General features: G+C 41.2%; 1 protein-coding gene across 1 annotated transcript in view; it reads right to left on the reverse strand.

Annotated features, from left to right (window-relative positions):
* Positions 1 to 1,473: 1,473 nt before the first annotated feature.
* The window catches only part of tbk1 (TANK-binding kinase 1), a 34,235-nt gene continuing 11,096 nt past the window's right edge, over positions 1,474 to 24,612 (reverse strand). The window contains exons 5-21 of the mRNA XM_034232224.1: positions 22,541 to 22,722; positions 20,053 to 20,213; positions 18,325 to 18,435; positions 17,919 to 18,098; positions 7,819 to 8,015; positions 7,186 to 7,244; positions 6,704 to 6,795; positions 6,511 to 6,612; positions 6,217 to 6,295; positions 5,987 to 6,108; positions 5,466 to 5,542; positions 5,327 to 5,366; positions 5,054 to 5,154; positions 4,724 to 4,821; positions 4,339 to 4,439; positions 4,190 to 4,261; positions 1,474 to 2,373 (exon numbers count right to left, since the gene is read on the reverse strand). Coding sequence (XP_034088115.1) covers positions 2,334 to 2,373; positions 4,190 to 4,261; positions 4,339 to 4,439; positions 4,724 to 4,821; positions 5,054 to 5,154; positions 5,327 to 5,366; positions 5,466 to 5,542; positions 5,987 to 6,108; positions 6,217 to 6,295; positions 6,511 to 6,612; positions 6,704 to 6,795; positions 7,186 to 7,244; positions 7,819 to 8,015; positions 17,919 to 18,098; positions 18,325 to 18,435; positions 20,053 to 20,213; positions 22,541 to 22,722 — 1,814 coding nt within the window. The 3' untranslated portion in view covers positions 1,474 to 2,333. The remainder of the gene's footprint in view (positions 2,374 to 4,189; positions 4,262 to 4,338; positions 4,440 to 4,723; positions 4,822 to 5,053; positions 5,155 to 5,326; positions 5,367 to 5,465; positions 5,543 to 5,986; positions 6,109 to 6,216; positions 6,296 to 6,510; positions 6,613 to 6,703; positions 6,796 to 7,185; positions 7,245 to 7,818; positions 8,016 to 17,918; positions 18,099 to 18,324; positions 18,436 to 20,052; positions 20,214 to 22,540; positions 22,723 to 24,612) is intronic.

The following is a 24,612-nucleotide window of genomic DNA, read 5'->3' on the forward strand; positions in this document are numbered from 1 at the left end:
TTGAGAGGAAGTAACATCTGTTTGTGTTGCTTGAGAGGAAGTAACATCTGTTTGTGTTGCTTGAGGAGGAAGTAACATCTGTTTGTGTTGCTTGAGAGGAAGTAACATCTGTTTGTGTTGCTTGAGAGGAAGTAACATCTGTTTGTGTTGCTTGAGAGGAAGTAACATACTGTTTGTGTGCTGAGAGGAAGTAACATCTGTTTGTGTTGCTTGAGAGGAAGTAACATCTGTTTGTGTTGCTTGAGAGGAAGTAACATCTGTTTGTGTTGCTTGAGAGGAAGTAACATCTGTTTGTGTTGCTTGAGATGAAGTAACATCTGTTTGTGTTGCTTGGAGGGAAGTAACATCTGTTTGTGTTGCTTGAGAGGAAGTAACATCTGTTTGTGGTTGCTTGAGAGAAGTAACATCTGTTTGTGTTGCTTGAAGAGGAAGTAACATCTGTTTGTGTTGCTTGAGAGGAAGTAACATCTGTTTGTGTTGCTTGAGAGGAAGTAACATCTGTTTGTGTTGCTTGAGAGGAAGTAACATCTGTTTGTGTTGCTTGAGAGGAAGTACATCTGTTTGTGTTGCTTGAGAGGAAGTAACATCTGTTTGTGTTGCTTGAGAGGAAGTAACATCTGTTTGTGTTGCTTGAGAGGAAGTAACATCTGTTTGTGTTGCTTGAGAGGAAGTAACATCTGTTTGTGTTGCTTGAGAGGAAGTAACATCTGTTTGTGTTGCTTGAGAGGAAGTAACATCTGTTTGTGTTGCTTGAGAGGAAGTAACATCTGTTTGTGTTGCTTGAGAGGAAGTAACATCTGTTTGTGTGGTGCTTGAGATGAAAGTAACATCTGTTTGTGTTGCTTGAGAGGAAGTAACATCTGTTTGTGTTTGCTTGAGAGGAAGTAACATCTGTTTGTGTTGCTTGAGAGGAAGTAACATCTGTTTGTGTTGCTTGAGAGGAAGTAACATCTGTTTGTGTTGCTTGAAGAGGAGTAACATCTTTTTGGGGGGGGGGGGTTTTGTTGTGTTGCTTGAGAGGAAGTAACATCTGTGTTGTTTTGGGCAAGGCACCAATTGAAGAGGAAGTAACATCTGTTTGTGTTGCTTGAGAGGAAGTAACATCTGTTTGTGTTGCTTGAGAGGAAGTAACATCTGTTTGTGTTGCTTGAGAGGAAGTAACATCTGTTTGTGTTGCTTGAGAGGAAGTAACATCTGTTGAGCATTTTAACAGATAGTTTGATTGAAAGCCCAAAAGGCAGCGGGTGCAGCAGACCCACGACACAAACACCACACAAGGGTTACATGTGACAGAATACACTCATCTCTTTATTGTCATTAAAGTCGTCAATTTAAACTTTAATACTCGTCTTACTTTTTAAATTATTAAATCTATTAATTTATAAATCAAACTTTATACATTTGAAGGGTTATTCTGTGTTAATAGGCTAAGGGGCGGGACATCTCCAAGCAGCTGACCAATCACAACAGAGCTTTGATAAGATATATCTTTATTTACAAGTTGTTCCATCGCTGATTATCGACAACAGGAAGAGATGGGTACTGACCGGAGACTCATCGATATATGATTCAATGATTCAACTCGTTCATTATTGATCGGCCTTTAAGAACAATCAATAATGAACAAAGGTCATCGGTATCTTTAAACTAAACCCACTTACATTTCATTTTAAAAGGCCATCAGGTTACACATTAGAGTAATTAAAGACACAATTAAGGGCTTTATATTAAGGTATTTTTAAGTCTTTCTGCACAGTTAAGGCCTTTTCTTAAGGGTTAAAAACTCCTTGAAATAGCCTCAAAAGTTACCCTTACTTTTTATCCAATTAAAGAATACAGAAAAAACCTTAGAAATATCTTAATTTATTTCAACCCATGGATACAATAACCCCTTAAAAAAACACTTAAATAATCCTCAATTTACCCTGAAATCTCATTTTAAAAGATCCATATATTTGGCAGACAAAAAAAAATTGATTTAATTTTTTTTTTTAAATTAAGTATTATTTTGTATATTTAAGGGAATACTTAAATGTTCCCTTAAATATCATAAATCATTTTGAAATATCCCATACACTTAATAACACCTTGCCGTTTATTATTAATGTCCTAATTAAACGTTCACCATAGTCTGTGTTTTAAGGGGTAAATTAAGAAGTACTTAAGGGATTTTAAGGGATTTTCAGCGTTTAAAGCGTGTTTGAAGCAGCAGTAACAGGAAGTAGAAAAGCTGTTTCTGACAGTTATTATTATTTACAGGAAACTCTTCAGGATATTTACACACTGCAGAAACCTCCGGAGAAACACTCATGTTCATCCTCTCAGACCCCCGTTCACCCTCTCAGACCCCCGTCCAGCGTCAGAGTCCCGAACCTGGAAACAAAAACATTCATTAAGGCGAGACACTCCAGGTGAATAGGGTCATTTTTTTAACTTAAAGATATCAGCTGGAATTTTCTCCAGTTAATTACTTACATAAAGACAATTGTTTTTTGTATTACAAGTTTTCTGAAATAGCATGTTTAAATATGCAAATGAGCCATACTCTCATTAAATATGCACATATTTTAACACATTTCAGGAACACAAATCTGAACGTTGGATAAACCCGAACCTGGAAACAAAAACATTCATTAAATAAAAATATGCATCACCCGGGACGTAGCTTAGCTTAGCACAAACACTGGGAGTGGAGGGAAAGTGTTAGCATCGCTCCTTCTGAAGAGAGGATTAAATCTGATAATAAATCTCTTACATTTCACTAATATTTAATAAAGCTTTATATACAATAGGCTCATTTGTATTTATCAATTTTATAGATAATACCTTTTAAAGAGTCTTAAATCTGAACTCTAAAAACCCCTTAAACCTCTGAATCTACTGTATTTAAATCACTATCTCATTAAAAAACCCTAAATGTTGATATAACTCTCGTGGAGCCATGCTAGCAGTTCCCCTCCACATCCAGTGTTTGTGCTAAGCTAGGCTAACCCTGTATTAACCCCCCATGCTAGCAGTTCCCCTCCACCTCCAGTGTTTGTGCTAAGCTAGGCTAACCCAGTATTAACCGCCCATGCTAGCAGTTCACCTCCACCTCCAGTGTTCATGCTAAGCTAGGCTAACCCTGTATTAACCCCCCATGCTAGCAGTTCACCTCCAGTGTTTGTGCTAAGCTAGGCTAACCCTGTATTAACCCCCTATGCTAGCAGTTCCCCTCCACCTCCAGTGTTTGTGCTAAGCTAGGCTAACCCTGTATTAACCTCCCATGCTAGCAGTTAACCATGACCTCCAGTGTTTGTGCTAAGCTAGGCTAACCCTGTATTAACCCCCCATGCTAGCAGTTCCCCTCCACCTCCAGTGTTTGTGCTAAGCTAGGCTAACCCAGTATTAACCGCCCATGCTAGCAGTTCCCCTCCACCTCCAGTGTTTGTGCTAAACTAGGCTAACCCTGTATTAACCCCCCATGCTAGCAGTTCTCCTCCACATCCAGTGTTTGTGCTAAGCTAGGCTAACCCTGTATTAACCCCTCATGCTAGCAGTTCCCCTCCACCTCCAGTGTTTGTGCTAAGCTAGGCTAACCCTGTATTAACCCCCCATGCTAGCAGTTCACCATGACCTACAGTGTTTGTGCTAAGCTAGGCTTACCCTGTATTAACCCCCCATGCTAGCAGTTCCCCTCCACCTCCAGTGTTTGTGCTAAGCTAGGCTAACCCTGTATTAAACCCCCATGCTAGCAGTTTCCCTACACATCCAGTGTTTGTGCTAAGCTAAGCTAACCCTGTATTAACCCCTCATGTTAGCAGTTCCCCTTGACCTCCAGTGTTTGTGCTAAGCTAGGCTAACCCTGTATTAACCCCCCATGCTAGCAGTTCCCCTCCACCTCCAGTGTTTGTGCTAAGCTAGGCTAACCCTGTATTAACCCCCCATGCTAGCAGTTCCCCTCCACCTCCAGTGTTTGTGCTAAGCTAGGCTAACCCTGTATTAACCCCCCATGCTAGCAGTTCCCCTCCACCTCCAGTGTTTGTGCTAAGCTAGGCTAACCCTGTATTAACCCCCCATGCTAGCAGTTCCCCTCCACTTCCAGTATTTGTGCTAAGCTAGGCTAACCCTGTATTAACCCCCCATGCTAGCAGTTCCACCTCCAGTGTTTGTGCTAAGCTAAGCTAACCCTGTATTAACCCCCTGTTACCTCTCCAGGAAGTGGTTGTTCTCGTTGAGCTCCTTCACGACGCCCTCCATCTCCTCCTTCAGCTTCTTCATCCTGAGGAGCAACACACGTTATTATGATGTTCTGCATGTTCCTGTGACATGTGATGATGACGAAGATGATGAAGGTACCCCAGAGTCATCTCCACCAGCGTGTTCTGGCTGAGGAAAGCTTGAGGCTTCATCCCTGAGGAGAGGAGGGGGAGGAGCTTCTGAGGGACGTGCTCCTGCAGCTTTAACAACACACACACACACACACAGGTAATTAGGACTTCATTAACTTATACACATACAATTAACTAATAAATACTCAATTAACCAAAAGCATTAATTAATACATAAATACTCATGTGAATTATAAACTCACTCAATAAATAAACAATGTAATTAATAACTCACTTTCTAAAAAAAACAACAAGCTAAATAAATAATCAATCAAAAATAACTACATGAATACAAAATAAATGTAATAAACTGTATTAAATCAATATGTTGTTGTTGTTGTTGTTGTTGTCACCTTGAGCGCCCGCTCCATCAACAGAGTGATCTCCTTCTCGATGTTCATCAGCTGAGAGGAGACTCCCAGCAGCTGCTTCCTCACGTGATGCACCTTCCGACACACACACACACACACACACACACACACACACACACACACACACACACACACACACACACACACACACACACACACACACACACACACACACACACACACACACACACACACACACACACACACACACACACACACACACACACACACACACACACACACACACACAGGGTCGCTTAGCAACAGAGCGGGGTGTCATGGCAACGTGTGATGTCACTTCCTGTCCGTACCTCATCCACTCCTCGCTCTTGGAGATGAAGAGGCGGTACTTCATGGCGCATTCCTCCGTGAAGAGGGAGCGCGCTTTAGACGCATGAAGCACCAACTTCTGCCTGAAGGACACAGTCATTATTAATATGAATGTGAAGGTCACATTATACTGATTATTTTACCACAAAAGAATTATCAAAAAAAAAAACGGTAGTTTAACTTTATTAACGAATGATTTGACCGATTGGCAGAACTGATATTATTGTAATAAATAAACACAGAATATATATTTACTTGTCAAATTTGTGGATCTGCTCCTCGTTGTACGGCAGACCTGAACACAGTGAGAGTTACAGCAGATTAAAGAAAGGATCCATAGATATTTTAAAAGGGAATAAATTCATATTATCATGAGATGCATGTAAACACTGACGCCTCTCAGCTTTGTCCTTCTTGAACTGATGGTAGATGGCTGTGATGGAGTCCAGCAGCACTTTGATCTTCTCCACACTGAAGGGAATCATCATATAACCATTAATACATCAATACATAATGCATCATTAATATAAACATATCATTAAATAAATAATACAATAACCGAAATAATTGATGAATAAATAATTTATTAAATAAAATCTCAGTTACTAAATAAATAATAAACAAATAGATAAGTTACAAAATAAATAGGAAAATCAATAAATAACCCAAAATAAATAAATGACAGAAAAAAGTAAGAAAACAAAAAAATAACAACATAAATAAACAACTAATTCAATACAAAATAAGTAACTATAACTAAATATCTCAACTAATAAAAAACATGAAATAAAAATGTGATTTTAATACAATTAGCAAAATAGAGCTGGATTTTCTGACGGAGGTGTTCATTAAGTTCATTAAGCTTATCAACAAAAGATATGCAGAATATTGAGTATAAGCGGGCAGTGAGCTCACTTCCGGTCCTCGGGGTGCGTTCCAACCTGCAGGATCCAGCTGTCACTCAGCAGCCCGGAGGGGAGGAACTTAGACTTCAAATCCTGAGACGTTCGCTCGATGGGCTCCAGAGAACCAGAGATCTGCACACACACATTGATACACACCGTTATACACACAGAGTACACAGTGCGTGTGTGTGTGTGTGTGTGTGTGTGTGTGTGTGTGTGTGTGTGTGTGTGTGAGCTCACTCTGAGGACTTTCTTGTGCATGTCACAGATCTCGTCGTACTCTGAGGACAGCATGTTGGCCTGCATCATAACCTCAAACCTGCAGCAGAAACACATTCGTTTTAAATAGAGGTAATAAAAGAACAAATAAAGACCTAAGTCAAACGGAAATATATGAAAAGAATATCTAAATTAATGAATAAACATTTAATAAACAACCTTATTATAAATCAACAAAACAAATATAAATAAATATCTAAATAAATAAATAGTTGAATCAATATATTACTAAATTGGTTAATGAAAATGTCTCACAGCTGCTCCGTCCTCTGCAGGATTTGGGTGCAGTAATTGCAGAGATGGAAGACTTCAGACTTCTTGTGAAGGATCTCACTGTAGTCCTCCTTCATCAGCTCTCTGCACACACAGAACATCCCATAATATTCAGCATGTCTTCATCAACAACAACAACAACAACAACAAACGACCTCGCTGGTTTTTAACTCACATCAGGCCTCGCACTCCCTTCCTCACGAGCTCCTGATAAAGCAGCAGAGACTCGGAGGTTTTCCACAGGTGACCCACGTCTCCAGCAAACGTCTGGAAACAACAACAACAACAACAACATTTACATATTAGGATAATTAAGATAAGACTTTATTTATCCCGAAGGAAATTGTAGTGCCAGTTACAAAATACAATAAACACAGTAAAAACGATAATTAATTAAACATTTTGAGAAAAAGAGTTTTGCAGATTTCCAAGAAAAAGTCCTAATTTTAAGAAAAAAAGTCATTTGAGATTTACAGGAAAAAAATCTAAATTCTGACATTTTAAAGAAAAAGTTAGACATTTGAGTTTTTAAAAAACAAATCGGAATTTTGAGATTTTCGGAAAAAACTTTTTACAAAATGGGATTTTCAGAAGGAAAGAAAAGTCAGAATTTAGAAATGAGGGATAACTGGTCTTGTTTGAAGTGATTTGATATACCTTAGCGTAGCTGGCGTCGAGGTCCAGGTCGTAGCGAGGCTGAACTTTCGGGGGACTCGCTGCAGAGAAAGAAACACGGAAACAGGTTAGAGGCAGCTCTTTAATTAAAGCTAAATAACTCACTTTTAGGTATTTTTTTAAACCTTTTATTGATACTTGGAATCCAAGGAGAAGCCGATATTAAAATGTAAAATTTAAGAAAGCTGTCAAATGTTTGAATTGATAAACAAACACAAACCAGGATATGTACGTGTCATTGTTTTTGTTATCTCAAGATCTCAAACTTCAAAAAAAATTCTCTCAATGTTGACTTTTTTATCAAAATCTCAAAAATGGCGATTTTTTTCTAAATCGCAAAATTCGGATATAAAAAAAAACACTGACTTAATTCTCAAAATTATTTTCTTGAAAACCTTTTTTTTCTCAAAACGGAAAATGAAGTAGTTTTCTACGTACGGTCCTCGAAGATGAATAAAAACATCAGTAAATTAGTTATAAATGAATAAATAACGTACGGTCCTCGGGGATGAATAAAAACATGAATAAAGTAGTAATAATTGAATAAATAACGTACGGTCCTCGAAGATGAATAAAAACATGAATAAAGTAGTAATAATTGAATAAATAACGTACGGTCCTCGAAGATGAGCCCCACGGTGGCGACGGCCTCGCGGCTCAGCAGCATGATCGGGTTTTCTCGGGATGTTTTGGGGAAAACCTGCGCCTGGCGGTTCGGGTCAAGCACGAGGCGGCGGCCCTCGTAATGCAGCTCCTGGTGGTGGAGCGGGATACTGCAGCGCCGAGACAACAGCTCCTGGAACAGCGACGCCCTGAGGACACACAGGGAACAGCAGCTCGGAACAAACATCTCAGAATCTGAATCTTCTTTTCTCTTTTTATTCCCAAAGTTCTGACATTTTTCTGAAAATCTCTGAAATTCTGATTTTCTTTCTCAAAACTCAATATTTTTCGAAAAAATTCTCCAAATATCAACATTTTGATTTTTTTCCTGAAAATCAAAAAAAGAATTCCCTCAAAATCTTTGACTTTTAAAAAAAAACTGATTATTTCCCCCAAGATTCAGACTTTTTATGAAAATCTCAAAATGAACCAAGGGAACGCAGCTCTGAAGAAATATATATACTTTTTGCAAAGCTAAAGGGAAAGTTTATCGTTTTCTTCTGAAGGTATTCGATTTTTTTCAAACCTCAAAAATTTAGGATGTAGATATGGTTTGATAATATAACGTACGTGTTGTACCGGTGGATGTAGCTATGGTTTAATAATATAACGTACGTGTTGTACCGGTGGATGTAGACATGGTTTGATAATATAACGTACGTGTTGTACCGGTGGATGTAGACATGGTTTAATAATATAACGTACGTGTTGTACCGGTGGATGTAGACATGGTTTGATAATATAACGTACGTGTTGTACTGGTGGATGTAGACGTGGTTTAATAATATAACGTACGTGTTGTACCGGTGGATGTAGATATGGTTTAATAATATAACGTACGTGTTGTACTGGTGGATGTAGACATGGTTTGATAATATAACGTACGTGTTGTACTGGTGGATGTAGACATGGTTTAGTAATATAACGTACGTGTTGTACCGGTGGATGTAGACATGGTTTGATAATATAACGTACGTGTTGTACCGGTGGATGTAGACATGGTTTAATATAACGTACATGTTGTACCGGTGGATGTAGACATGGTTTGATAATATAACGTACGTGTTGTACTGGTGGATGTAGACATGTTTGATAATATAACGTACGTGTTGTACCGGTGGATGTAGACATGGTTTAATATAACGTACGTGTTTGTACCGGTGGATGTAGACATGGTTTAATATAACGTACGTGTTGTACCGGTGGATGTAGACATGGTTTGATAATATAACGTACGTGTTGTACTGGTGGAGTAGTAACGTACGTGTTGTACTGGTGGATGTAGCTATGGTTTGATAATATAACGTACGTGTTGTACTGGTGATGTAGACATGGTTTGATAATATAAGTACGTGTTGTACCGGTGGATGTAGACGTGGTTTGATAAATAACGTACGTGTGTACCGGTGGATGTAGCACATGGTTTAATATAACGTACGTGTCTTGTACGTGTGGATTGTAGACATGGTTTGATTATAACTACGTGTTGTACTGGTGGATGTAGACATGGTTTGATAATATAACGTACGTGTTGTACTGGTGGATGTAAACATGGTTTGATAATATAACGTACGTGTATGTACCGGTGGAGTTAGACATGGTTTGATATAACGTACATGTTGTACCGGTGGATGTAAAACATGGTTTGATAATATAACGTACGTGTCTGTACCGGTGGATGTAGACATGGTTTGATAATATAACGTACGTGTTGTACTGGTGGATGTAGATATGGTTTGATAATATAACGTACGTGTTGTACCGGTGGATGTAGACATGGTTTGATAATATAACGTACGTGTTGTACCGGTGGATGTAGACATGGTTTGATAATATAACGTACGTGTTGTACTGGTGGATGTAGACATGGTTTGATAATATAACGTACGTGTTGTACTGGTGGATGTAAACATGGTTTGATAATATAACGTACGTGTTGTACCGGTGGATGTAGACATGGTTTGATATAACGTACATGTTGTACCGGTGGATGTAAACATGGTTTGATAATATAACGTATGTGTTGTACCGGTGGATGTAGACATGGTTTGATAATATAACGTACGTGTTGTACTGGTGGATGTAGACATGGTTTGATAATATAACGTACGTGTTGTACTGGTGGATGTAGACATGGTTTGATAATATAACGTACGTGTTGTACTGGTGGATGTAGACATGGTTTAATATAACGTACGTGTTGTACCGGTGGATGTAGACATGGTTTAATATAATGTACGTGTTGTACCGGTGGATGTAGACATGGTTTGATAATATAACGTACGTGTTGTACTGGTGGATGTAGACATGGTTTGATAATATAACGTACGTGTTGTACCGGTGGATGAAGACATGGTTTGATAATATAACGTACGTGTTGTACCGGTGGATGTAGACGTGGTTTGATAATATAACATACGTGTTGTACCGGTGGATGTAGACATGGTTTAATATAACGTACGTGTTGTACCGGTGGATGTAGACATGGTTTGATATAACGTACGTGTTGTACTGGTGGATGTAGACATGGTTTGATAATATAACGTACGTGTTGTACTGGTGGATGTAAACATGGTTTGATAATATAACGTACGTGTTGTACCGGTGGATGTAGACATGGTTTGATATAACGTACATGTTGTACCGGTGGATGTAAACATGGTTTGATAATATAACGTACGTGTTGTACTGGTGGATGTAGACATGGTTTGATAATATAACGTACATGTTGTACCGGTGGATGTAGACATGGTTTAATATAACGTACGTGTTGTACCGGTGGATGTAGACATGGTTTGATAATATAACGTACGTGTTGTACCGGTGGATGTAGACATGGTTTGATAATATAACGTACGTGTTGTACTGGTGGATGTAGACATGGTTTGATAATATAACGTACGTGTTGTACCGGTGGATGTAGACATGGTTTAATAATATAACGTACGTGTTGTACCGGTGGATGTAGACATGGTTTGATAATATAACGTACGTGTTGTACTGGTGGATGTAGACATGGTTTGATAATATAACGTACGTGTTGTACTGGTGGATGTAGACATGGTTTAATATAACGTACGTGTTGTACCGGTGGATGTAGACATGGTTTGATAATATAACGTACGTGTTGTACCGGTGGATGTAGACATGGTTTGATAATATAACGTACGTGTTGTACTGGTGGATGTAGACATGGTTTGATAATATAACGTACGTGTTGTACTGGTGGATGTAGACATGGTTTGATAATATAACGTACGTGTTGTACCGGTGGATGTAGCTATGGTTTAATAATTAGGGCTGGGGACTTTAACGCGTTAATTAAGATTAATTAATTACACAAAAATTAACGCGTTAAAAAAATTAACGCATTTTAATCGCACTTATTTTTGCACCGCGGAACGTTTCTCACTGGATGAGTTTCAGGCGTACCGATTATACTGGAGCACCAACTAACGTTCATGACTTCAGACAACAACAAACCACAGTGAACAACAGTGGGAAATGTTGTTTTAAAAAACGGACGGATGGAAGCGTCGATAAGAGCACGGTTGTGTGCAAATTATGCAAAAAGGAATTCGCATATCACCGCAGCACATCAAGCCTCAAGTATCACCTCAATGCAAAACATATAGCAGCTAGCGTGGAAGCTAGCGTGGAAGCTAGCCTCTTTTATCGCGTTCAAACCAAAAAGAGCCGGTACTAAAATTAGTTCATGAGAACCTTTTTACCCCCACGAAAGTCCCTGCTAGAGAGCAGAGAGCTGCTAGAGAGTAGGGACTTTCGTACGGCTCTCTTGTGAGAAAAGAGCTATATTTCTGATTGGCTGGGCGGATTGCAAACCACGCCCCGTAAAACTCCCAAACAGTTTTTGTGAAGCCGCCATTTTATTATCCTCGCATTAGCATTATTAGCATTATTAGCATTAGCCCAGCGCATAAACGCAGAGAGACTAACTTATGGCAACACAAAATAAAACATGGAGCGGTGGAGATGAGGAGGTGTCGGCGTTCTGGCGATTTACTCGGAAGGCTTCAGTAGAAGCTGCTGGGACTCCCAGCAGCTTCTACTGAAGCCAGTCCCCAACTCCGGGGACTTCTGGCCGGGGACTTTGGGCGGCAGTATAACGACGTGAAGTGGTTTGCGGCCTGCCAGTAAACCCAAAGAAGAACAAGTGACGTCAGCGGCTTCATTTGTCTAATCCACCCCCAGGTTCAAAGAGTTCTCATGAACCTTTGTGGGAAAAGTACTGCGGTGTGAATGCGCCTAATGGTATACTAAAATCCATGTGAAAAAAATTGCTTCTCACTGTTCTCAGGTCAAATATATTTATATGTGATTAAAAATGCGATTAATTTCGATTAATTAATTACAAAGCCTCTAATTAATTAGATTAATTTTTTTAATCGAGTCCCGGCCCTATTAATAATATAACGTACGTGTTGTACCGGTGGATGTAGACATGGTTTGATAATATAACGTACGTGTTGTACCGGTGGATGTAGACATGGTTTAATATAACGTACGTGTTGTACCGGTGGATGTAGACATGGTTTGATAATATAACGTACGTGTTGTACTGGTGGATGTAGACCATGGTTTGATAATATAACGTACGTGTTGTACTGGTGGATGTAGACATGGTTTAATATAACGTACGTGTTGTACCGGTGGGTGTAGACATGGTTTGATAATATAACGTACGTGTTGTACCGGTGGATGTAGACATGGTTTGATAATATAACGTACGTGTTGTACTGGTGGATGTAGACATGGTTTGATAATATAACGTACGTGTTGTACGGGTGGATGTAGACATGGTTTGATAATATAACGTACGTGTTGTACTGGTGGATGTAGACATGGTTTGATAATATAACGTACGTGTTGTACCGGTGGATGTAGACATGGTTTAATAATATAACGTACGTGTTGTACCGGTGGATGTAGACATGGTTTGATAATATAACGTACGTGTTGTACTGGTGGATGTAGACATGGTTTGATAATATAACGTACGTGTTGTACCGGTGGATGAAGACATGGTTTGATAATATAACGTACGTGTTGTACCGGTGGATGTAGACGTGGTTTGATAATATAACATACGTGTTGTACCGGTGGATGTAGACATGGTTTAATATAACGTACGTGTTGTACCGGTGGATGTAGACATGGTTTGATATAACGTACGTGTTGTACTGGTGGATGTAGACATGGTTTGATAATATAACGTACGTGTTGTACTGGTGGATGTAAACATGGTTTGATAATATAACGTACGTGTTGTACCGGTGGATGTAGACATGGTTTGATATAACGTACATGTTGTACCGGTGGATGTAAACATGGTTTGATAATATAACGTACGTGTTGTACTGGTGGATGTAGACATGGTTTGATAATATAACGTACATGTTGTACCGGTGGATGTAGACATGGTTTAATATAACGTACGTGTTGTACCGGTGGATGTAGACATGGTTTGATAATATAATGTACGTGTTGTACCGGTGGATGTAGACATGGTTTGATAATATAACGTACGTGTTGTACTGGTGGATGTAGACATGGTTTGATAATATAACGTACGTGTTGTACCGGTGGATGTAGACATGGTTTAATAATATAACGTACGTGTTGTACCGGTGGATGTAGACATGGTTTGATAATATAACGTACGTGTTGTACTGGTGGATGTAGACATGGTTTGATAATATAACGTACGTGTTGTACTGGTGGATGTAGACATGGTTTAATATAACGTACGTGTTGTACCGGTGGATGTAGACATGGTTTGATAATATAACGTACGTGTTGTACCGGTGGATGTAGACATGGTTTGATAATATAACGTACGTGTTGTACTGGTGGATGTAGACATGGTTTGATAATATAACGTACGTGTTGTACTGGTGGATGTAGACATGGTTTGATAATATAACGTACGTGTTGTACCGGTGGATGTAGCTATGGTTTAATAATTAGGGCCGGGACTTTAACGCGTTAATTAAGATTAATTAATTACACAAAAATTAACGCGTTAAAAAAATTAACGCATTTTAATCGCACTTATTTTTGCACCGCGGAACGTTTCTCACTGGATGAGTTTCAGGCGTACCGATTATACTGGAGCACCAACTAACGTTCATGACTTCAGACAACAACAAACCACAGTGAACAACAGTGGGAAATGTTGTTTTAAAAAACGGACGGATGGAAGCGTCGATAAGAGCACGGTTGTGTGCAAATTATGCAAAAAGGAATTCGCATATCACCGCAGCACATCAAGCCTCAAGTATCACCTCAATGCAAAACATATAGCAGCTAGCGTGGAAGCTAGCGTGGAAGCTAGCCTCTTTTATCGCGTTCACACCAAAAAGAGCCGGTACTAAAATTAGTTCATGAGAACCTTTTTACCCCCACGAAAGTCCCTGCTAGAGAGCAGAGAGCTGCTAGAGAGCAGGGACTTTCGTACGGCTCTCTTGTGAGAAAAGAGCTATATTTCTGATTGGCTGGGCGGATTGCAAACCACGCCCCGTAAAACTCCCAAACAGTTTTGTGAAGCCGCCATTTTATTATCCTCGCATTAGCATTATTAGCATTATTAGCATTAGCCCAGCGCATAAACGCAGAGAGACTAACTTATGGCAACACAAAATAAAACATGGGAGCGGTGGAGATGAGGAGGTGTCGGCGTTCTGGCGATTTACTCGGAAGGCTTCAGTAGAAGCTGCTGGGACTCCCAGCAGCTTCTACTGAAGCCAGTCCCCAACTCCGGGGACTTCTGGCCGGGGACTTTGGGCGGCAGTATACGACGTGAAGTGGTTTGCGGCCTGCCAGTAAACCCAAAGAAGAACAAGTGACGTCAGCGGCTTCATTTGTCTAATCCACCCCCAGGTTCAAAGAGTTCTCATGAACCTTTGTGGGAAAAGTACTGCGGTGTGAATGCGCCTAATGGTATACTAAAATCCATGTGAAAAAAATTGCTTCTCACTGTTCTCAGGTCAAATATATTTATATGTGATTAAAAATGCGATTAATTTCGATTAATTAATTACAAAGCCTCTAATTAATTAGATTAATTTTTTTAATCGAGTCCCGGCCCTATTAATAATATAACGTACGTGTTGTACCGGTGGATGTAGACATGGTTTGATAATATAACGTACGTGTTGTACCGGTGGATGTAGACATGGTTTAATATAACGTACGTGTTGTACCGGTGGATGTAGACATGGTTTGATAATATAACGTACGTGTTGTACTGGTGGATGTAGACATGGTTTGATAATATAACGTACGTGTTGTACTGGTGGATGTAGACATGGTTTAATATAACGTACGTGTTGTACCGGTGGGTGTAGACATGGTTTGATAATATAACGTACGTGTTGTACCGGTGGATGTAGACATGGTTTGATAATATAACGTACGTGTTGTACTGGTGGATGTAGACATGGTTTGATAATATAACGTACGTGTTGTACGGGTGGATGTAGACATGGTTTGATAATATAACGTACGTGTTGTACTGGTGGATGTAGACATGGTTTAGTAATATAACGTACGTGTTGTACCGGTGGATGTAGACATGGTTTGATAATATAACGTACGTGTTGTACCGGTGGATGTAGACATGGTTTAATATAACGTACATGTTGTACCGGTGGATGTAGACATGGTTTGATAATATAACGTACGTGTTGTACTGGTGGATGTAGACATGGTTTGATAATATAACGTACGTGTTGTACCGGTGGATGTAGACATGGTTTAATATAACGTACGTGTTGTACCGGTGGATGTAGACATGGTTTGATAATATAACGTACGTGTTGTACTGGTGGATGTAGACATGGTTTGATAATATAACGTACGTGTTGTACTGGTGGATGTAGCTATGGTTTGATAATATAACGTACGTGTTGTACTGGTGGATGTAGACATGGTTTGATAATATAACGTACGTGTTGTACCGGTGGATGTAGACGTGGTTTGATAATATAACGTACGTGTTGTACCGGTGGATGTAGACATGGTTTAATATAACGTACGTGTTGTACCGGTGGATGTAGACATGGTTTGATATAACGTACGTGTTGTACTGGTGGATGTAGACATGGTTTGATAATATAACGTACGTGTTGTACTGGTGGATGTAAACATGGTTTGATAATATAACGTACGAGTTGTACCGGTGGATGTAGACATGGTTTGATATAACGTACATGTTGTACCGGTGGATGTAAACATGGTTTGATAATATAACGTACGTGTTGTACCGGTGGATGTAGACATGGTTTGATAATATAACGTACGTGTTGTACCGGTGGATGTAGACATGGTTTGATAATATAACGTACGTGTTGTACCGGTGGATGTAGACATGGTTTGATAATATAACGTACGTGTTGTACTGGTGGATGTAGACATGGTTTGATAATATAACGTACGTGTTGTACTGGTGGATGTAGACATGGTTTGATAATATAACGTACGTGTTGTACCGGTGGATGTAGCTATGGTTTAATAATATAACGTACGTGTTGTACCGGTGGATGTAGACATGGTTTGATAATATAACGTACGTGTTGTACCGGTGGATGTAGACATGGTTTAATATAACGTACGTGTTGTACCGGTGGATGTAGACATGGTTTGATAATATAACGTACGTGTTGTACTGGTGGATGTAGACATGGTTTGATAATATAACGTACGTGTTGTACTGGTGGATGTAGACATGGTTTGATAATATAACGTACATGTTGTACCGGTGGATGTAGACATGGTTTAATATAACGTACGTGTTGTACCGGTGGATGTAGACATGGTTTGATAATATAATGTACGTGTTGTACCGGTGGATGTAGACATGGTTTGATAATATAACGTACGTGTTGTACTGGTGGATGTAGACATGGTTTGATAATATAACGTACGTGTTGTACCGGTGGATGAAGACATGGTTTGATAATATAACGTACGTGTTGTACCGGTGGATGTAGACGTGGTTTGATAATATAACGTACGTGTTGTACCGGTGGATGTAGACATGGTTTAATATAACGTACGTGTTGTACCGGTGGATGTAGACATGGTTTGATATAACGTACGTGTTGTACTGGTGGATGTAGACATGGTTTGATAATATAACGTACGTGTTGTACTGGTGGATGTAAACATGGTTTGATAATATAACGTACGTGTTGTACCGGTGGATGTAGACATGGTTTGATATAACGTACATGTTGTACCGGTGGATGTAAACATGGTTTGATAATATAACGTACGTGTTGTACCGGTGGATGTAGACATGGTTTGATAATATAACGTACGTGTTGTACTGGTGGATGTAGACATGGTTTGATAATATAACGTACGTGTTGTACCGGTGGATGTAGACATGGTTTAATAATATAACGTACGTGTTGTACCGGTGGATGTAGACATGGTTTGATAATATAACGTACGTGTTGTACTGGTGGATGTAGACATGGTTTGATAATATAACGTACGTGTTGTACTGGTGGATGTAGACATGGTTTAATATAACGTACGTGTTGTACCGGTGGATGTAGACATGGTTTGATAATATAACGTACGTGTTGTACCGGTGGATGTAGACATGGTTTGATAATATAACGTACGTGTTGTACTGGTGGATGTAGACATGGTTTGATAATATAACGTACGTGTTGTACTGGTGGATGTAGACATGGTTTGATAATATAACGTACGTGTTGTACCGGTGGATGTAGCTATGGTTTAATAATATAACGTACGTGTTGTACCGGTGGATGTAGACATGGTTTGATAATATAACGTACGTGTTGTACCGGTGGATGTAGACATGGTTTAATATAACGTACGTGTTGTACCGGTGGATGTAGACATGGTTTGATAATATAACGTACGTGTTGTACTGGTGGATGTAGACATGGTTTGATAATATAACGTACGTGTTGTACTGGTGGATGTAGACATGGTTTAATATAACGTACGTGTTGTACCGGTGGATGAAGACATGGTTTGATAATATAACGTACGTGTTGTACTGGTGGATGTAGATATGGTGCAGCGTTGCTTGTTGAAGGCTGAACACGTTGACGATGGTTCGATGAAGGATGTCGTTCGTTTCGGCGAAGAACTGATCGAATCCCCAACATTTCTCCTGATCCGCCTCCAGGATGTTGGCGAGCACCGGGGTCAAAAGGCTCTGAAGACCCCTGGAAACAATATAATAAGTTTATCAATTCAACATTTAATATCCAGGTAACCTTTTTATAAATGTGTTCGTATATAGAGTAACTCAAGGGTTAAATAAAGTCTAAATGTGAAACGCAGGCAGCAGAAGTGTTTCTAAAGCAACGTGATGCAGAGGAACATTTAAACATATTTATGACGTTAAACTCATTTAGTGAGTGTTTTGTGAGATGTAGGAGAGTCTCTGACTTGGAGAGGCTGCAGGAGACGGGCATCTCGGTGTTCCACTCGATCTTCCCGTTCTCACTCTTCTGGTGACCGGAGATCGTTCCTGAAGGTTTCTCTGTGATGATTTTATACCTGAGACACAAACATACAGTCAGAAAACAGCCTCATTATTATTATATATGTGTTAGTGATGTTTCCTCCTCTCTCATGACCTCCTTGTTGAATAAAGTATATATGTGTTAGTGATGTTTCCTCCTCTCTCATGACCTCCTTGTTGAATAAAGTATATATGTGTTAGTGATGTTTCCTCCTCTCTCATGACCTCCTTGTTGAATAAAGTATATATGTGTTAGTGATGTTTCCTCCTCTCTCATGACCTCCTTGTTGAATAAAGTATATATATGTGTTAGTGATGTTTCCTCCTCTCTCATGACCTCCTCGTTGAATAAAGTATATATGTGTTAGTGATGTTTCCTCCTCTCTCATGACCTCCTTGTTGAATAAAGTATATATATGTTAGTGATGTTTCCTCCTCTCTCATGACCTCCTTGTTGAATAAAGTATATATATGTGTTAGTGATGTTTCCTCCTCTCTCATGACCTCCTCGTTGAATAAAGTATATATGTGTTAGTGATGTTTCCTCCTCTCTCATGACCTCCTTGTTGAATAAAGTATATATGTGTTAGTGATGTTTCCTCCTCTCTCATGACCTCCTCGTTGAATAAAGTATATATATGTTAGTGATGTTTCCTCCTCTCTCATGACCTCCTTGTTGAATAAAGTATATATGTGTTAGTGATGTTTCCTCCTCTCTCATGGCCTCCTTGTTGAATAAAGTATATATGTGTTAGTGATGTTTCCTCCTCTCTCATGACCTCCTTGTTGAATAAAGTATATATGTGTTAGTGATGTTTCCTCCTCTCTCATGACCTCCTTGTTGAATAAAGTATATATGTGTTAGTGATGTTTCCTCCTCTCTCATGACCTCCTTGTTGAATAAAGTATATATGTGTTAGTGATGTTTCCTCCTCTCTCATGACCTCCTCGTTGAATAAAGTATATATGTGTTAGTGATGTTTCCTCCTCTCTCATGACCTCCTTGTTGAATAAAGTATATATGTGTTAGTGATGTTTCCTCCTCTCTCATGGCCTCCTTGTTGAATAAAGTATATATGTGTTAGTGATGTTTCCTCCTCTTACATGACCTCCTTGTTGAATAAAGTATACATGTGTTAGTGATGTTTCCTCCTCTTACATGACCTCCTTGTTGAATAAAGTATATATGTGTTAGTGATGTTTCCTCCTCTCTCATGACCTCCTTGTTGAATAAAGTATATATGTGTTAGTGATGTTTCCTCCTCTCTCATGACCTCCTTGTTGAATAAAGTATATATGTGTTAGTGATGTTTCCTCCTCTCTCATGACCTCCTCGTTGAATAAAGTATATATGTGTTAGTGATGTTTCCTCCTCTCTCATGACCTCCTCGTTGAATAAAGTATATATGTGTTAGTGATGTTTCCTCCTCTCTCATGACCTCCTTGTTGAATAAAGTATATATATGTTAGTGATGTTTCCTCCTCTCTCATGACCTCCTTGTTGAATAAAGTATGTGTTAGTGATGTTTCCTCCTCTCTCATGACCTCCTTGTTGAATAAAGTATATATATGTGTTAGTGATGTTTCCTCCTCTCTCATGACCTCCTTGTTGAATAAAGTATATATGTGTTAGTGATGTTTCCTCCTCTTACATGACCTCCTTGTTGCGCCGTGGCCCCTCGAACGGTCTGAAGGGGAGGCTGCCGCTCGCTGCGTGGTAGAAAGTGACTCCGATGCTCCACAGATCCACCGTCGCTCCGTACTTCTTCTGGTGATCCTTCCTCAGAACAGCTCGCTCGTACATGTCCGGATGCTGCGGGAATAACACCACAGAAGGAGAGGGTAAACAACTACTGGGACAACACCAGGGGGGTGTACTACGAAGCAGGATGTTCTCTTAGCGGCTAACTTCAGGGTAACTCTGGGTTTCCGGTCCTAAGAAGCTGGTTCTCTTTTTAGCGGCTAGATCTCCATGGTAACTGATGTTGAGCGGCTAGCCTGGTCGGGAGCAGGTTAGGTTGCAGGCTAAGAGCTCAACTCAGTGAAAGCACCGCCTGCTGACCAATCAGAGCTCAGTGTGCGGAGTTTAAAGCGATCAAGTCATATTACAGGAGAAAGGAAATACAGAAAAGCTGCCGTCGCAGGAAAGACGGCCGGCAACAATCAGCGACTGTGTGAACGTGAACATGAATAGAATATCACCTCCATCTTCAGAGCAATCTGACTATTATAACATTAGCGTTAAGAAAGCTTACTGAAATATCTGCCACAACATAAGTAACCGGATCAGAGTCACATTAAGTACAGTCCATATCACTTCATAATGTATCATCTCCTGATCTGAGTCAGCTGAGCCGTATCTGGCCGTGCAACACTCACAGCGTCACAGACTGGATGCAGAAGCATTATTTGAAGCAACACATTAAGTTGAGGAAACACTGGAGTCAGATGTAATGAAAGTCAGATGGTGTCTTAGACGGGCAGTGATATCATAAAGCTGTTAATGTACGCATTCAAACACTTGTTCTGTTCCCAGCTGTGTTCACCTTGCAGGTGCAGCTCTGTGGCTTTGATCCTGGATCAAGTGTTTAAGTCATGGATATTTAAACTTTAACTTCTTCATATGTCTAATATTAAAGTTCACTTTTCATTCAGGAAGTATGACGCTGCGCTGTCAGTGCGCTTCTCCATGTCTGTGATTGGTCGAATGCTCCAGATACCACCCCTCTCATGTGAACGCCTAACTAGATAGGAAACGGCTGGCTTGAGCGATCCACTTGATAACCCGCGTCGTAGGACCGCTTAGCGAGAGCGCGTATGTTTTGGATTAGGCCAACCGGCTAACTCAAACACATCCAGGTTAGGTTGAACCGGCTTCGTAGTACAGGCCTCTGGGGGTCAGGCCTCTGGGGGTCAGGCCTCTGGGGGTCAGGCCTCTGGGGCTGACCCTCTACTACATTTTTGTAGATTTAATTCTAAATGTTTTGAGAATAAAAAACTAAATATTTAAGGAATGAAGTTCAAATACATTTGTTTTCAAATATTTGGGAAATTAAGTCAAAAATATTTTAAGAATTAAGACCAGAAAGCTATTAGTTAAAAGTAATACATATAAACAAAACATGAATACAAATGCGGTGTGTGTGTTCCTCACCAGGTGTGTAACAGGTGTGTGTGTTCCTCCCCAGGTGTGTGTGTTCCTCACCAGGTGTGTAACAGGTGTGTGTGTTCCTCACCAGGTGTGTAACAGGTGTGTGTGTGTTCCTCCCCAGGTGTGTAACAGGTGTGTGTGCTCCTCACCAGGTGTGTAACAGGTGTGTGTGTTCCTCCCCAGGTGTGTTAGTATGTCTACTCTCCCCAGGTGTGTAACAGGTGTGTGTGCTCTCCCCAGGTGTGTAACAGGTGTGTGTGTTCCTCCCCAGGTGTGTTAGTATGTCTACTCTCCCCAGGTGTGTAACAGGTGTGTGTGCTCTCCCCAGGTGTGTAACAGGTGTGTGTGCTCTCCCCAGGTGTGTAACAGGTGTGTGTGCTCTCCCCAGGTGTGTAACAGGTGTGTGTACTCTCCCCAGGTGTGTAACAGGTGTATGTGCTCCTCACCAGGTGTGTAACAGGTGTGTGTGCTCCTCACCAGGTGTGTCAGTGTGTGTACTCTCCCCAGGTGTGTAACAGGTGTGTGTGCTCTCCCCAGGTGTGTAACAGGTGTGTGTGCTCTCCCCAGGTGTGTAACAGGTGTGTGTACTCTCCCCAGGTGTGTAACAGGTGTGTGTACTCTCCCCAGGTGTGTAACAGGTGTGTGTGCTCTCCCCAGGTGTGTAACAGGTGTGTGTGTACTCTCCCCAGGTGTGTAACAGGTGTGTGTGCTCTCCCCAGGTGTGTAACAGGTGTGTGTGTACTCTCCCCAGGTGTGTAACAGGTGTGTGTGCTCTCCCCAGGTGTGTAACAGGTGTGTGTACTCTCCCCAGGTGTGTAACAGGTGTGTGTGCTCTCCCCAGGTGTGTAACAGGTGTGTGTGCTCTCCCCAGGTGTGTAACAGGTGTGTGTGCTCTCCCCAGGTGTGTAACAGGTGTGTGTGCTCTCCCCAGGTGTGTAACAGGTGTGTGTGCTCTCCCCAGGTGTGTAACAGGTGTGTATGCTCCTCACCAGGTACTCCTCTGTCCCGTACAGAGACACAAACTGCTCGTCGTCCTCCAGCTCTCGAGCCGCTCCGAAGTCGGTCAGTTTGTAGATGGAGCGCCCGCCCTCTCCGATCACTCGCATGATGTTCCCTGGCTTTATGTCTCTGTGCACGATGCCGTACTCCCTCAGGTGGTTCATCCCCGCCACTGAGACGCACACAGGTACACACAGGTACACACACACACACACACACACACACACACACACACACACACACACACACACACACACACACACACACACACACACACACACACACACACACACACACACACACACACACACACACACACACACACACACACACACACACACACACACACACACACACACACACATAGATTCTCCTGAGCTCCTCCAACAAACATATAAAATAAAATACAAATAAAATATGCAAGAAGTCTATATACACAGGAATGAGTCCTAACCCCTGACATGAGTCCTGTTATGAGTCCTAACCCCTGACATGAGTCCTAACCCCTGACATGAGTCCTAACCCCTGACATGAGTCCTAACCCCTGACATGAGTCCTGTTATGAGTCCTAACCCCTGACATGAGTCCTGTTATGAGTCCTAACCCCTGACATGAATCCTAACCCCTGTTATGAGTCCTAACCCCTGACATGAGTCCTAACCCCTGACATGAGTCCTAACCCCTGACATGAGTCCTGTTATGAGTCCTAACCCCTGACATGAGTCCTAACCCCTGACATGAGTCCTGTTATGAGTCCTAACCCCTGACATGAGTCCTGTTATGAGTCCTAACCCCTGACATGAGTCCTAACCCCTGACATGAATCCTAACCCCTGTTATGAGTCCTAACCCCTGACATGAGTCCTGTAATGAGTCCTAACCCCTGACATGAGTCCTGTTCTGAGTCCTAACCCCTGTTCTGAGTCCTAACCCCTGACATGAGTCCTAACCCTTGTTATGACTCCTAACCCCTGAGATGAGTCCTAACCCCTGACATGAGTCCTAACCCCTGACATGAGTCCTAACCCCTGTTATGAGTCCTAAACCCTGACATGAGTCCTGTTATGAGTCCTAACCCCTGACATGAGTCCTAACCCCTGACATGAGTCCTAACCCCTGACATGAGTCCTAACCCCTGTTATGAGTCCTAACCCCTGACATGAGTCCTAACCCCTGACATGAGTCCTAACCCCTGACATGAGTCCTGTTCTGAGTCCTAACCCCTGACATGAGTCCTAACTCCTGACATGAGTCCTAACCCCTGATATGAGTCCTGTTATGAGTCCTAACCCCTGACATGAGTCCTAACCCCTGACATGAGTCCTGTTATGAGTCCTAACCCCTGACATGAGTCCTGTTATGAGTCCTAACCCCTGACATGAGTCCTAACCCCTAACATGAGTCCTGTTCTGAGTCCTAACCCCTGACATGAGTCCTAACTCCTGACATGAGTCCTGACCCCTGACATGAGTCCTAACCCCTGACATGAGTCCTGTTATGAGTCCTAACCCCTGACATGAGTCCTAACCCCTGTTATGAGTCCTAACCCCTGACATGAGTCCTAACCCCTGACATGAGTCCTAACCCCTGACATGAGTCCTAACCCCTGACATGAGTCCTGTTATGAGTCCTAACCCCTGACATGAGTCCTAACCCCTGACATGAGTCCTGTTATGAGTCCTAACCCCTGACATGAGTCCTGTTATGAGTCCTAACCCCTGACATGAGTCCTAACCCCTGACATGAATCCTAACCCCTGTTATGAGTCCTAACCCCTGACATGAGTCCTGTAATGAGTCCTAACCCCTGACATGAGTCCTGTTCTGAGTCCTAACCCCTGTTCTGAGTCCTAACCCCTGACATGAGTCCTAACCCTTGTTATGACTCCTAACCCCTGACATTAGTCCTAACCCCTGACATGAGTCCTAACCCCTGTTATGAGTCCTAAACCCTGACATGAGTCCTGTTATGAGTCCTAACCCCTGACATGAGTCCTAACCCTGACATGAGTCCTAACCCCAGACATGAGTTCTGTTCTTAGTCCTAACCCCTGACATGAGTCC

This window comes from Gymnodraco acuticeps, unplaced genomic scaffold, assembly GCF_902827175.1.
Source record: "Gymnodraco acuticeps unplaced genomic scaffold, fGymAcu1.1, whole genome shotgun sequence".
In the NCBI taxonomy this organism is placed as follows: Eukaryota; Metazoa; Chordata; class Actinopteri; order Perciformes; family Bathydraconidae; genus Gymnodraco; species Gymnodraco acuticeps.